General features: G+C 38.3%; 1 protein-coding gene and 1 long non-coding RNA gene across 5 annotated transcripts; both read right to left on the bottom strand.

Moving 5' to 3' along the window:
- Window positions 1-9,500: 9,500 nt before the first annotated feature.
- Window positions 9,501-11,027, bottom strand: LOC145107405 (uncharacterized). Of its 3 annotated transcripts, none has more exons than XR_013707852.1 (4): window positions 10,581-11,027; window positions 10,319-10,506; window positions 9,963-10,081; window positions 9,501-9,837 (listed from the first exon to the last, which is right to left on the bottom strand). It is a non-coding gene; the product is annotated as an uncharacterized LOC145107405 (long non-coding RNA). The 3 variants fall into 3 exon arrangements; XR_013707851.1 differs by having other exon boundaries at window positions 9,501-9,848; window positions 10,581-11,025; XR_013707853.1 differs by having other exon boundaries at window positions 9,501-9,798; window positions 10,581-11,025.
- Window positions 11,028-11,178: 151 nt separating this feature from the next.
- On the bottom strand, window positions 11,179-15,009 carry PYR4 (pyrimidin 4). 2 transcript variants are annotated; one of them, XM_079044275.1, is made up of 10 exons: window positions 14,878-15,000; window positions 14,659-14,758; window positions 14,010-14,076; window positions 13,683-13,828; window positions 13,171-13,352; window positions 12,828-12,964; window positions 12,499-12,664; window positions 12,257-12,373; window positions 11,953-12,113; window positions 11,179-11,650 (listed from the first exon to the last, which is right to left on the bottom strand). In XM_079044275.1, exons 3-10 carry the CDS (start codon window positions 14,037-14,039, stop codon window positions 11,456-11,458), a joined length of 1,134 nt encoding a protein of 377 aa, XP_078900401.1. In that variant the 5' UTR covers window positions 14,040-14,076; window positions 14,659-14,758; window positions 14,878-15,000; the 3' UTR covers window positions 11,179-11,455. The 2 variants fall into 2 exon arrangements, with proteins under 2 accessions (XP_078900401.1, XP_078900399.1); XM_079044273.1 differs by lacking the exon at window positions 14,659-14,758 and having other exon boundaries at window positions 14,878-15,009.
- Between the last annotated feature and the right edge of the window lie 218 nt (window positions 15,010-15,227).

Below are 15,227 nucleotides of genomic sequence, written 5' to 3'. Positions count from 1 at the left end.
GGGTTTATACAATAGGCACTACGTCTCATAGTCGCCAGGGTTTATCTAATAGGCACGAAGTCACATCGTCGCCAAGGTTTACACAACAGGCACTAAGTCCATAGCTGCCAACGTACTAAATACATAGCTACTAACGTACATCTATATTGTACTAAATTCATAGCTACCAACGTACATCTATACTGTACTTTTATCCCTCATACTTTATATACCCATGTTTTACCCAAGATATTTGAAGATAAAATATATATACATTTTAAATCATTTTAAACATGTATAAAACATTCATTCAACATCCATCTCAAAAAAAACAAACAACATATATACACATATCACGTATTTTATATAAAATACTTCATATCTATGTGTAAGATGAAAGTGACTACACACTCACCTGATTTAATGAAAATCGGGCAGCAATTCGTTTACTAAAACGATCGTTTCTAATAAAACCGGGAGTTTTATTGAGAAACCGGGCTCTGCGAAAGGTCGGGCTTCAAAACCGAAAAGATAAATTTTCCGGGCTTCTCGGGCATCTCGGGGCGTGTTTCGGGCTTTGGAATAAGTACCGGGGCTTCGGGGGAAGTTGAAATGAAAGAAATATTGAAAAAAGGGCTAAAAATGACAAATTTTCAAAGTATACCCGGGAGGTCTCGCACCCTCCTATTTATAGGCTGCGAGACCGAAGATCAATGGCTGAGGAAGCTCCACGCGGCAGCAGATGCGAGCCTCGGATCCGGAGGGAAGGCTGTTGGCTGCGAGGTTTGGACCAGGTGGCAGCTTCAGCGAGGCTCGGATGCGAGGAAGCTACGTGCCGGCTTCGGGTTGGGTCAGCACCTCGGACACGGGGCATCAGCAGAGATGCGCGTCGGAAGCCTATTGGACCGCACCCTCGGTCGAATCAGCATGCGACACGCGAGTCGGGCACGAGCCAAGCATGCGAGGATCACGTGGCCTATGCGAATTTTCTCGGATTTTAAAATAATTTCTCGATTTTCGCGCCAAAACTTCTAAAATCCATAACTTTCGCATACGAGCTCCGTTTTTGACGTTCTTTATATGCACGCGTAGGTAAAATTACGCTCTACAACTTTCGTTTAGACTTAGTTGGCTAATTTTGACTTTAATTTTTATATTATTATTTTTAACAGATCGGGACAGGATATCCGTTAAAAATTCATAACTTCTTCATCCGACGTCCGTTTTCGTCAGACTTTTTACCATTGTGCTACTAATGACGAGACCTTCGATTCTCGTTTAGGTAGTGTCGGCTAAAAATCACTCGATCTAAAATTCGAGTTTTTAGCTGTCTACTTCTAAGCTGAAACTTCGAAAAATCATAACTTCCTCATACGAAGTCAGATTTGGGCGTTGTTTTTATCGAACTTCTCGGTTTAACGAATACTACGAGTTTCTTTTAGATTACTAAGGCTAAAAAGTAGTTTATCAAAAACTCACTTTTTACGACATTCGGCACCGTGCCGGTTTGTCGCGAAACTTCGACAGGTCATCACTTCTTCGTTATAACTCGGATTTCGGCATTCTTTATATATCCGGAAACCTTGAGACATATACTACACTTGGTTAAGATTAATCCTTCTAAATAATCTTCCATCAAAAAGTCATTTTTGATGCTTATCGTCTCTAAATTGACTAGCCCGGATCTACGGGCGTTACATCTTTCATGTGAGTTATCTGCGCAAATGCTTAAGCATTTATGATGAAGCAGTTCCATTATCCTAGGTGAAACTGGATAATAAGTTAACTTATGTAGAAGAGCCTGAAGAAATCGTAAACGAAAGAACGACTGAGCTACGTAATAAAGAAGTAGAGTTGGTGCTTGTCAAGTGGAAACACCATCGAGGCCCGAACTATACTTGGGAGAATAAGAACGATATAAGAGCAAAATATCCCCATTTATTTTAATCGATGTAATTTCGAGGACGAAATCCTCAAAAAGAGGAGGTATTTGTAACATACACGTTTTGAAATCGTGTTATGTAATTTGAAAAGTTAATAATATTATGAAATATTATGTGAAATTGAGTGTTGAGTTCTAACAGATAGTTTTTACTAGAAATGAAGTAAAACTATGTTTAGAATCACTCATAAAATATTGGAAGTCTTATGAGATTCCAATTAAAAGCCAAATAGTGAAATTTAGTGAAAATATAAATTTTGAAATAAGTAAAATTTTATTATTTAAAGTTGTAAAGAATCTCGCTAGAAACATTTAGGCGAAAGCCTCGTCGAAATCTGAGTTATAACGAAGAAGTTATGACCAATCGAACATCCGCGACAAAACCGACACGGCGTCGAATGAAGTAAAAAGTGAGTTTTTGATAAACTACTTTTTAGCCTTAGTGATCTAAATGAAAGTCGTAGTATTCGTTAAACCGAGAAGTCGATAAAAAGAACGCCAAAATCTAACTTCGTATGAAGAAGTTATGATTTTTCTAAGTTTCAGCTTAGCAGTAGACAGCTAAAAACTCGAATTTTAGATCGAGTGATTTTTAGCCGAAACAACCTAAACGAGAATTGAAGATCTCGTCAATAGTAGTACAACGGTAAAAAGTTTGACGAAAACGGATGTCGGATGAAGAAGTTATGAATTTTTAACGGATTTCCTGTCCCGGTCTGTTAAAAATAATAATATAAAAATTAAAGTCAAAATTAGCCGACGAAGTCTAAACGAAAGTTGTAGAGCTGCCACCTGCCCTCCTTCCCTCTTGCTTCGGATCCGACCCTCGCACTATAAATAGTGCCTGCGAACCCTCCCGAGAAAATGTTAGAGAATTGGCAAATTTCACCCCTTAACCTATATTTCTTTCATTCCGACTTCCCCCGAATCCCCGAGATCATACCAAACACCTGAAATACGTTCCGAAGTGCTCGAGAAGCCCGAAAAATTTATCTTTTCGGTTTCGAAGCTCTACCTTCACAGAGCCCGGTTTTCAAGAAATCTCCCGGTTTTCAACAAATAAAGTCATATTTAGAGCCGAAGTGCTGCCCAAATTACTATTTTAACCCCCGGTTATTTCACGGTGAGTTTAATATATAGGAACAATTGTATGTTATGTGTTATATGTGTTATGTGCTTTTCCATGTTATCATCTCGAGTTATTATTTCTGCTATTTTTATAGCAAGGTTGTACCTCTGACCACGAAGTGTATGACATAGGCATCACTTGGGTATTGGTATGAACCGTTGACCATGAAGTGTATGACATAGGCATCACTTTGGCTTCGGTAGTATGCTAAGATAAGGCTGAAAGCCTAAATATTCTAGCAAAATGATATTCCTGAGTATTTTCTGTGCCATTTGTGCTGAAACTTTATTGATTGTATATAAAGTATGGAAATTGTTATGTCTCATTGATTGATATGGAAAGCTTTTCGCATTATGCCTTTGTTGTTCCTTGTTCCGCTTTGCTTCTACCATATTGAAGTATATATATGGCATAACGTTATATTGTATCTATTATTGAACTCACTAAGCGTCACCGCTTACCCTCTCAATGTTTAACAAATTTGCAGGAGATAAGTAACCAGTATGGTTATATACTGTCAGAAGATGTAGAATGGTTTTTACTATTATTTTTGTACTTCGGTTTATGTATGTATAAAATTACAATATCCTGGGTAGTTATGTAAAATTCTAAAATATAGTCGGTTTGTATCCAATCTTTTGTAATCACTTTATCAATGTAAGATATTGTTTTATAAATATGCATGTAGCATGTTTTGGAGTAACAACTTTCAGAAATACGAAAGTTTAGAAAGGGGTTCTTTCAATGGATCTCATTAACCGCGTATGCAGACCGATGTTGGATCGGTCTGTGATAGTGTTCATTGATGACATCTTGGTTTATTCCAAGACTCAGGAGCAGCATGAGGAGCACCTGAGAGAGGTGCTAGAGACGCTGAGGAGGGAGAGACTGTTCGCGAAGTTCTCCAAGTACTAGTTCTGGTTGCGCGAGGTGCAGTTCCTTGGACACCTCGTCAACCAGAAGGGTATACTAGTAGATCCGACCAAGATAGAGGTCGTGATGCAGTGGGAGGTCCCGAGGTCTCCAACTGAGATTCGGAGTTTCCTAGGACTGGTAGGGTACTACAGGAGATTCATCCAGGATTTCTCCAAGATAGCAGTTCCGCTCACCCGAATGACCAAAAAGTCGGTGGTGTTTCGCTGGGGGCCTGAGCAGCAGGCAGCATTTGAGACCCTCAGACAGAGATTGTGCGAGGCGCCGATTCTCACCCTGCCAGAGCGAGTAGAGGATTTTGTAGTTTATTGTGATGCTTCGATCACAGGTATGGGAGCAGTGTTGATGCAGCGAGGGCATGTGATAGCTTATGCCTCTAGACAGTTGAAGCCTCACGAGGCTAACTATCCGACGCACGATTTAGAGCTGGGGGCGGTGGTGTTCGCCCTCAAGATTTGGAGACATTACCTCTATGGGGTCCGCTGTATCATTTACACGGATCACAAGAGTTTGAGGTGCCTCATGGATCAGCCGAATCTGAACATGAGGCAGCGCCGATGGTTAGACGTGGTAAAGGATTATGACTGTGAGATCCTTTATCATCCAGGCAAGGCCAACGTAGTGGCCGACGCCCTGAGCCGCAAGGCAGTAGCAGCCCCGATCAGGGATGTATGTCTGAGGATGACAGTGATTACTCCATTGTTGGAGCAGATCAGAGAGGCACAGGTTGAGGGCCTGAAGGAGGAGAGGCAGAAGTGTGAGAGGATTGTGGGCCGAGTAGCTTCCTTTGACTATGACAGTCGAGGATTGTTGACCCTTCATGGGAGAGTTTGGGTACCGTACTGGGGAGGAGTACGACAGGTACTGATGGATGAGGCCCACAAGTCTCGGTTCTCCATTCACCCAGGGGCGACGAAGATGTACAGAGATCTTCGACCCGACTATTGGTGGCCCTGCATGAAGCGGGACGTAGCTTGGTACGTGGAGAGATGCCTGACCTGCAGGAAGGTCAAGGCGGAGCATCAGAGACCCCACGGCAAGATTCAGCCGTTAGACATTCCCGTGTGGAAATGGGAGGATATCACTATGGATTTCATCACTAAGCTTCCCAGGACCGCACGTGGAGTTGATTCGATTTGGGTCATAGTGGATCGGCTGACCAAGAGCGCGCATTTCATACCGATACAGGAGAGCATATCGGCCGAGAAGCTAGCCGATATTTATGTGCGCGAGGTAGTGGCACGGCATGGAGTGCCTGTATCAGTAGTATCAGATCGAGACGTCCGGTTCACTTCCAGGTTTTGGAAGCGGTTTCATGACGAGATGGGGACTCGTCTTCACTTCAGCACCGCTTTCCACCCTCAGACGGACGGGCAGAGCGAGAGGACGATTCAGACTCTCGAGGACATGTTGCGGGCATGTGTTCTAGATTTTGGTGGCAGTTGGGATACGTATCTTCCATTAGCGGAATTTTCGTATAACAACAGTTACCACGCCAGTATTGACCGCCCTCCTTTCGAGATGCTTTACGGGAGGAAGTGTAGGACCCCGATTTGTTGGGGCGAGGTCGGTCAGAGGGTCATCGGGAGCACTGAGGTGGTGCTCAAGACCACAGAGTTGATCCAGCAGGTCCGTAGTAGACTGCAGACTGCGCAGAGTCGGCAGAAGAGTTACGCCGACAGGAGGCGTTCGGACTTGGAGTTTCAGGTGGGCGATATGGTCCTCTTGAAAGTGTCACCCTGGAAGGGTGTTATCAGATTTCGGAAGAGGGGCAAGCTGGGCCCCAGATTCATTGGTCCGTTTAGGGTTTTGGCCCGGGTGGGTCGGGTTGCTTATCGGTTAGATCTTCCAGCAGAGCTCAGCCAGATCCACAGCACGTTCCATGTTTCTCAGTTACGAAAGTGCTTAGTGGATGATTCAGCAGTAGTACCCTTGGAGGACATTCAGGTGGACGATAGCCTGAACTATATCGAGAAACCAGTGGTGATTCTAGATCGCAAGGTGAAAAAGCTAAGGAACAAGTCAGTAGAGTTAGTTAAGGTGCAGTGGCAGCACCGCAAGGGTTCGGAGTGGACGTGGGAGCCCGAGGAAGAGATGAGGGAGCACTACCCAGAGTTGTTTCCAGAGGCAGCAGACTTCGAGGACGAAGTCTAAGATAAGTGGGGGAGAATTGTAACGCCCCGTTCCTGGTACGTATTTAATTTATTAAATGTCTTTTATAAAGAGCTACTCGGCGAGTAGTAGCCCTAACTCGTCGAATAGATGCCAGGTTGGACGCGGGTTTTAAGTGATCTACTCGGCGAGTCCGCGCCTGGACTCGACGAGTAGGCCAGTCTGGAGGAAACCCTAATCCTTAGGGTTTTTACCCTATTTAAACGTCCTTATATCCCCCATCCCAGCCTCCAGCACCCTTAGAGCGTTCCCCCTCAAAACCCTAGCCTCCTTTGGTGAGCTTGAGTGATTCCTTCTTGATTTTGAGTGTTTTGGTGTATTCTTAGAAGGGTAGAAGTGAAGGAAAGAGAGAAGGTGCAAAGGAGAAGAAGGAGATCCAGAAGCTAGCTTCCATTTGCTACTTCATCTGGTAATAAAGCCTCTACCTTGTTCATTTTCCTAGTAGATCTTCATTTATGCTTGTTTTGCCACTTTTGGGACATTTCAAGGTCCAAACTCGAGATTGGAGCTCCCTTAGGGTAGTGAGCTATAGATCTGGGCATCATTGAGCCCCAGGAGCTCAAAGTAGCTACCTTTATGCAAAGCAAGGTCTTGTTCCAAACCCTAGGTTCCCATTTCTAGCTTATTGTGGTGTTTTAGCTTCATACCTCTATGCATGCACGTAAAGTTGGCAACTTTACGTGTTATATCGGCCCTAGAAGCTCAGATCTATGAATTGGATGCACTGAAATCGATTAGAATCAACTGTTTAGTGAGGACATGCATAGGACTCGACGAGTTGTTCTTGGACTCGGCGAGTCGGAGCGCAAATCCTCCCGATTTCTCCGATTTTGGAGTTGTGAGTTGAATCAACGAGTGGAAGAGGACTCAGTGAGTTAGAACAAGGATCTGGAAGTAGAGGGACTCGGCGAGTCCACGTCCCGACTCGGCGAGTCGAGTCGCGAGTTAGAGAAGTGTGAGTCCGGGAACTCGGCGAGTTCATAGTAGGACTCGGCGAGTAGAGTCAACCAGGAAGTTGACTTTGACCAGGGGTAAAATAGTCATTTTACCCTGAGATTAGTTATCAGTATTTGATTTAGTGTTTATGGGATTTGTAGCCGGGGAGTTCCGGAGCAGCAGTCATACAGTCTCAGATTTAGCACCTCAGCAGCCAGTGTTACGAGGTGAGTTTTCTTCCAGTAGGAACGGGTCTACGGCCACAATGTCGGCCCGTTTAGTTAGCAGTAGTTCCGGACTTCGGTCTGATGCAGTAGTTCAGTGTGCTTGATGTCTTTGTGATTCAAGTATGTCTTTGTGTTATGTGTTCCGGACTTCGGTCTGATGCAGTATACAGTATATGTGTTTATGCTAGTAGTTATGATTATGTTATGCTATGTTCAGTCAGTTCCGGACTTCGGTCCGATGCAGAGGGCAAGGCCCTGGTTAGTTCCGGACTTCGGTCCGATGCAGTTCCCGGACTTCGGTCTGATGCAGAGGGCAAGGCCCTGGTTAGTTCCGGACTTCAGTCCGATGCAGTTTCCGAACTTCGGTCCGATGCAGAGGGCAAGGCCCTGGTTAGTTCCGGACTTCGGTCCGATGCAGTTTCCGGACTTCGGTCCGATGCAGTGGGCAAGGCCCAGTAGTTGCTTTATATGTTATTGTATGGTATGTGGTAGTTTGGGGGAGCTCACTAAGCTTTGTGCTTACAGTTTCAGTTTTGGTTTCAGGTACTTCCGCTAGTAAGGGGAAGAGCTCGGGATGATGGCATGACACACACCACAGCTTCAGTTAATCCTGGGAGTTTTATTCGGATATTTTGATATGTTTTGACATCAGTTGATTTGATAAATTTATTATGACATTTTGAGACGCATGATCCATGGATTTATCTTTTAATATTTGATATTATGGTTTAGTAGAGTTTTCAAACGAAAATTTTTGGGTTGTATTTTTGGGATGTTTCAAGCATCTACTCGACGAGTTAGGGCTACCAACTCGTCGAGTAGCTCAAGAATAAATGTTTGATTAATGAATTAAATGTGTACCAGGAACGGGGCGTTACAATTCGGGATTTCTTTGTAATCTTTGAATTTTGGTGAAAGATAGAAAGGAAAAATCAACGTGAATGACATATGGGTGCCACGTAGACCATTTAAGTTGACCAAATGTCACGTGGCATATCAAAATTGATGATTAGGAAAGGGTTCACCGGGTGACCCCTTCATATTTTTGATAATGACCATTTAAAACAGTAAAACACAAGTACGTACCCCTAAAAGGCGAAAAAAATCGCGAGGGACCTTTTAAACCAATATACTAAACATCGTTGGGCTATAGTGACAATAACCCTATTAATATATATATATATATATATATATATATATATATATATATATATATATATATATGTATAGAGAGAGAGAGAGAGAGAGCTAGGTTCAAATGTGGATTGACATCTATTATGCGGACGTGTGGACAGTGCTATTCTGTGAGAATGACAAAGAAAATATGTTGTTTGATAATATGAATACGTTCAATCTTACATAACTATTGTTATTATCACACATTCTCACTAATTAAATCGTCTATAAGGTTATTATAGACTTTTTATTATTATTCTCATTCTGTCAAAATGTTTATTGGGTCGTATTATGTAAAAATGAAAATAAGTGAAAAACGATATGTGAGAACAAAAATGAATAAAAATTAGTGAGAATGCATGAAAATGACGATATTTGTGTGAGATTGAACGTATTCACATTATTAAACAACTTATTCTCTTAGTAATTTTCATAGAATAACATTGTTCATACGTCTGCACAATAGTTGTCCATCCACATATATATATATATATATATATATATATATATATATATATATATATATATATATATATATATATGTGTGTGTGTGTGTGTGTGTGTGTAAGCATATATAGGCTTAGGTTATTGTATTCTAACTAATTATTGTGTGGATGTATGAATGAATATGGGCCAATCATTTTACTTATTTAAAAAAGTGATTAATACATATTATTAAATTAAAGATAATTGAAAAATACCATCAAATTTCATTCTAAGGGTATTTTAGTCAATTAACATAAATTTAAAAAAGGAAAATTATAGATTTTAAGGAATAATTAATTCTCTAAACTTTAAAATTTTGATTTTTTTGATAATAAATATATTAAGTCTGACATTCTAAAAGAATGTGTTTATGATTATTTTGAAAAAAACATTAAATTCTGAGAAAATACTATAAACATATATTACCAAGATTAATAATTTTTAATGAATACAAATTTTATATCAAAAGAATTTTAATATCTTAAAATCAATAATTACATTCATTTTTAACAAATACAACTATGAACATATATAAATGACATTCATTCTGAAGGAATATAAGTAATAATGGTTAACAATTACATTTATTCTTTAAAAATAAAACATTGAAATCTAGTAAAACACTAATACATTCTGATAGAATATATGTTGCTAATCATTCTGACATAAAAAATGCTAATCCATTCTGAACGAATATTATTGTCTTACTTTTCATTCTTCACCAGGCTTCAAAACGAGTTTCCATTCTTCACCAAGCTTCTTTTTCTTTTTCAGTATTTATAGCTTCATAAGAATTTATAACCTTGCTTCAGCAATGTCTGTACATTCCAAGAACAATTTGAAACAAGGCTAAAATTCTAATTTGTACCTTGGAAAATAACAAGATATAGAATTATTATTATTATTCGGTAGTATTGATATAAACTGTAATCACAGTGAAAACATCTATAAAATATATGAAAGAAAAAGGCAAGAAACATACCAAGAGCTTCATGACTTGACATAGTTAAGATATGTTGAGCTTAGTAGGTGTCTGAAAGCTTGTTTCATCACATGAAAAGCTATCACAAGGGGACAATTGTGACCCATCACTAGAAATAACTGTAAAAAGTATACATGGAAATCTTAAATTCAAAATACACTATTATAGTAATATGAATATCAAGCCTGAAAGCATTAATCTAGTAGAACAAGTGCGAAAAAGAAAACATCTTATGGGAGAAGGAAGAAAAAACAAAGAAAACAATAATCTGAAACCGATTTCAAGATTAATCGAACGTGTTGCTAAACTACTAAATCACAAAATCTAAAAGTTTGAATGACATTTCTAGTTATTACCTGAACTTCTTCCTTCCTAAAAGGGAATTTATTTCCTTCGACTTTAGATCTTCAACTAACAAAGTGAGGTTGGACTTCTTGCAAGAAGAGTTCCACTGCGATTAAAAGCAATGCATTTCATGATACCATGTTCCAAATACTCTTCTATCACTTCTGGGAAATCCCCCTGCAACGGATCTTTACCCCAACTAAAATAATAAACTAATTAAACACAAAACCCACAAACTCCTTATGCTAGAAGAGAAGGGATTAACAATAATACCTATAATTGTGGCATTCATGGCGTTTGTTGATAATTAGCTAGAAACTGTTAATTTGAAAGAGGGTTTCAGCCTGCATTGAAGGTGTAAATACACAAGGGGAATCAAGAAGCTTTAAGCGAAGGTGAAAGGCGTGAAGAATGAAGAACTTGACCTCGGAGGGCAAGTGGTAGATTAACGGAAGAACCCTAATGCAGTGTGTGCAAATAGTTTGGTCGATATTAGTAAGATATATTCCACAAGGGTATTACCGAATAGAAAGAAGAAGTGTTTTGGGGTTTGCTTCGGACTGGGAACATCGCCGAAAGAACCGAGTTGCTGATTGTGGTAGTTCGATGGTAAAAGAAGACAATGTGGGCGTGGGGAGGTGTGGTTTTGTAGGGTTAGAAAAACTAATTTCACTTGTTTAAAGGAAATTAAATTAAATGATTTAATTATTTACCATAATTAGGCATAGCAAAGATTACTATTTTACCTCTATCTAGTTTTTTAAAATGATTGTTCCACAATCATTCCTACATCCCTATATAGATTTTTAAAATGATTTTTTAATATTTGGTATTAATTTAATTTTAACCATCGATCGAAATATGATACATGTGAAAGCAAGTTAACATGTTTAAAACTTTAAACATAAATTTAAAACTTTGACAACTCTAAAATCAAAATTACAATCAATACCTGGATACGGAAATGAAATTCCAAAAGTCAAAAAAAAAAAAAAAAAAAAAAAAAAAAAAAAAAACAAACAAACAATAATTTAACCATAAAACGAACATACCAAAAAGACAATATTTGGTATTTGTTCTTCCTTTGACTTTTCATAAACCTATTGTGTTTGTTTGCAGCGATGATCAGGCAAATGTATTTGTTTCGTTTAAGGAAAGATAGGCAGCCATTCGAGTGATTCACCAGCCGACATAGGAACAATGCTTCCGGATGCATACGAATACGATTCCGGAACCTTCCACGGCGTCTTTTTCAAAGTGATTTTTCTCGTGTTTCTTGGAAGCCCGTAAAAGTCTGGCCCATTAAAGCTTGTAAACGCCTCTAGTTTGTCGAGTGCACCCGCCTATAACCAAATTACAAGTTGCTTAATGGTGTTGTTGACTTGTTTCCTTTTTACTTAATGGATTAAGCACTTAATCTGGACAGACATATATGCCTGTTTCTTTCTTACTTAGGGGTTGTTTGATGATAGTTGTTGATTGAATCAGATGTAACTGAGTCAAGGTCTGACTAAGTCATTAGTCAGACACAGCGTGAATCTGACCGAGTAAGAGGCATATCAGAGGAGCTAGGACCGAGTCTGAGGCTTCTAAGTATGATATCAAAACTCAGACTCCTAAGAGACATATCAAACAAGAAAGTTACCTCTTCGAAGACCTTAGCATAAATAGAAAGTGCCACGGGAGCATTAAATACACCCGCACATCCACAAGAAGATTCTTTGGTTCGCCTTTCATGAGGTGCACTATCCGTTCCTAGAAAAAATCTTTTATTTCCACTTGTCACAGCAGAAACAATCGCCTGTCCTATATGAGTAGTTGAATACAATATCAATGTTTTAGCAAATCAAGACTTGAAACCAGAAATAGCAACCTACTTTCAACCTTTTTCTTATAAAATATAAACAAATCAATGAAATTGAAATTAAGATTAAGAGAAAGATACATACTGTGGGTTTCCCTCTTGAGCACTGGAAGGCAGTAATAATGTGGCTGCAATCCTCCTTGAAAAAGCGAATTTCTGTTCAGAAGAAGATGTTGTGGGGTAACTGTAGCCGCAACTGAACCTGATAAAAAAATTGTTTGATTTTAAAAATAATAACCACAAACAAAATAGAGATATGGTTTTTTTTACTAAGGAAAGAACAGGTCACAGAAGAAGATGTTTTTATAAATAATAGTATTAGTATACCTTCTTCACAAGATTCAACAAATTTAATGGCGTCCATAGTAGTAACATGCTCCATAACAACCTTCAATTTTGGGAACTTTTGTATTAAGGGTTTTAAAACAGTTTCAATAAATACCCTTTCACGATCAAATATGTCAACTTTGGGATCTGTTACTTCTCCATGGACCTGCATAAATGTTTTCCTATTACAACAATGTACTTTGAATAATCTACACAATTATATTTATACCAGTGAGAATTTTTTTGTATTCTATGTAAGTGTGTTGCTATTTCTTGCATTTAATTTAACCCTATAACTACTTATTGAAGATATAGAAAGATGAGATTACCAAAAGGGGGACATTCTGATTGATCATTTCCTCAAGTGCAGGTATACATTTCCCAAATAAATCTGTAACTCCATCTTGAGAATTTGTAGTAGCTCCAGCAGGGTATAACTTCACAGCATACACAACACCACTTTCCCCTGACAAAGCTCATATATGTTGTTAATTGTTATCTGTTTCTAATTATGTATAAATATCCAAAGTCATTTTGTTAAAAGTATTACACAACAGTGAAAACAAACTTGATTTTAGACAACATTTAAGTCATGTTTCCTTTTTTTCCCATTAAGCTTTGAATGGGTGAATGATGTTCATAGGTGAAAATGGTTGAATAAGAGTCACTCACTTGCTAATTTGATTTCTTGTGGAGTTGTTTTATCAGTCAAGTAGAGAGTCATTAGAGGTGTGAAGTCAGTGTTGTCTGGTAGTGCCTTGAGGATAGAATCGTAATATGCCACAGCAGCAGCGGTGGTTGTAATTGGTGGTTTCAGATTTGGCATGATTATTGCCCTCCCAAATTGTTTTGCACTACATGAATAATTGTCATCAAATTAAAAGTATAAAAACTTAATCACACAAATATTTAGGTTTTATTTTAAAAAATAATAATAATGCAATAGAGTGGCTTTGCGAATTCTGATGGAATTCAAGATTCCATTTTCATGGTCTGTTTGGTTGCCATATGGACGGAATTGAATTCCCTCAGAAATGGATTTCACCATTCCTATAGGAAATCCCATCCTTCCGATTTTCATTAAAAGACCAAAATACCCTCACATGACAGATTATGATTCCTTTAGATTCAATTCATTTGAAGATCATCAAGTGAGAATTGAAGAAAATGAAAGTCAAAATAACCTGTGAGAGACAACTGTTTGAAGGAGTTCACCATCACGAAGATGAAGATGCCAATCATCTGGTTGAGCAATAGAAAGTTCCATCTTCACTCCGTACCCTTTACCTCTTTTCAGACCTCCAATATTTGGGCCAAATAATCTTGAGGGCTAACCAAAGGAAAAATATCAACATTATTAAGAAACAAGTTACTTTCCTTAGCTTTAATAAAGAAAAGCATCTACGCAATTACAATTGTGAATTCTTTTGATTTCATTATATAGAATTTAACAAAGAAAATCTTGATGGCTATAATATTAAAAGCAATAACAAATTGCAATGGCTGCTTACTTTGCTAGGAAGAGCCAAAGTTTTTATCATTCTAAATGCTACACAACTGCAGGAGAAAATTGTTCATCTGTTCATAGACATGAAACAACCAATTAAAAGTAAAATGTTAAAATTGGTTTTTTGAAGTACAATGCCTTGATAAGAAAATAAACGGACAGTATAATGCTAATATGCTATAGTAGAATGAAATAAAAGTAGGATGTGATGATAGACAAATAAATGGAAGTATGTTATGTTGCTCTTTCTTGCAATTAGTCTCTTGGTTTACTTGCATTTATGTGCACCCATCTCAGTTTTAACGCAATCAAGTCATGTGTTCTAATCAATAGTTCAATACCCCTTACAAATTCATGTTAGTTCGCTCTAACACCCATAAACATATTAGCTTTAGTTGTTTTGAAACATTGCATACAGCCTCATCGACACCCCAAGTAAGAGAAGGGAAAAAAAAAACCCTAAAGAAACGATGGATGCACGTCAACGACAAGAAACCGCAAATCTCTCATAAATCCAAACCTCAGAGGATAAACATGAGTTATAAATACGCCCACGAGAAACGATAACTAAGATATAATAGGAAAACAATGAAATGCATGGCTAGATTATGAGCGAATGAAGGAAATTCCCACGTTTGTTCCTCAAAACCTACCTTCAGACATGAATCTAAGAAGCTTGAAGGATATTGAATCCAGGAAAAGTAAGTGTTGTAATTACGAATGGTAGTCTCCCATTGAAGTTAAAATGGAGAACTAGAAACAAAAGAGGTGAAAAACACATTCATTTGTGCATCAGGAAAGCCATAGTTAAGTCAAAAAAGAAAGAAACCAAAACCCTAACTAGTAACAAAAGAAAGAAGTTGAGATGTTACCTATTGATGAGAAAGGCAATGCGATGAGTGAAAGATGCAAGCAGTAGCGTTGAAGCAAATAAGAATCAAAAGTCGGCGCTCAAGTTCAGGCGAAATCGGGAGTCATATGTCCGGCGAATCTGATTTGTTTTACGGGTTAACAAAAATGGTCCCCCAACTATTATGCAACTGATAATTGCAAGAAAAAATATACTATATGCTTTGATTATTTTATGTATTCATGTTATATAATGATTTTTTTTTCTTTTAATATATTAAACTTATAATCTTTTCCATTTTATATAAGATATTAAAAATGATAAATTTGGTAGATTTGACAGATAAAAAAGATATAAATATGTAGGGTCGGC

This window comes from Lactuca virosa, chromosome 4 (genome assembly GCF_052849685.1).
Source record: "Lactuca virosa cultivar CGN04683 chromosome 4, Lactuca_virosa_CGN04683_v6, whole genome shotgun sequence".
NCBI lineage: Eukaryota > Viridiplantae > Streptophyta > Magnoliopsida > Asterales > Asteraceae > Lactuca > Lactuca virosa.
This window is presented reverse-complemented; position numbering and strand designations above follow the sequence as displayed.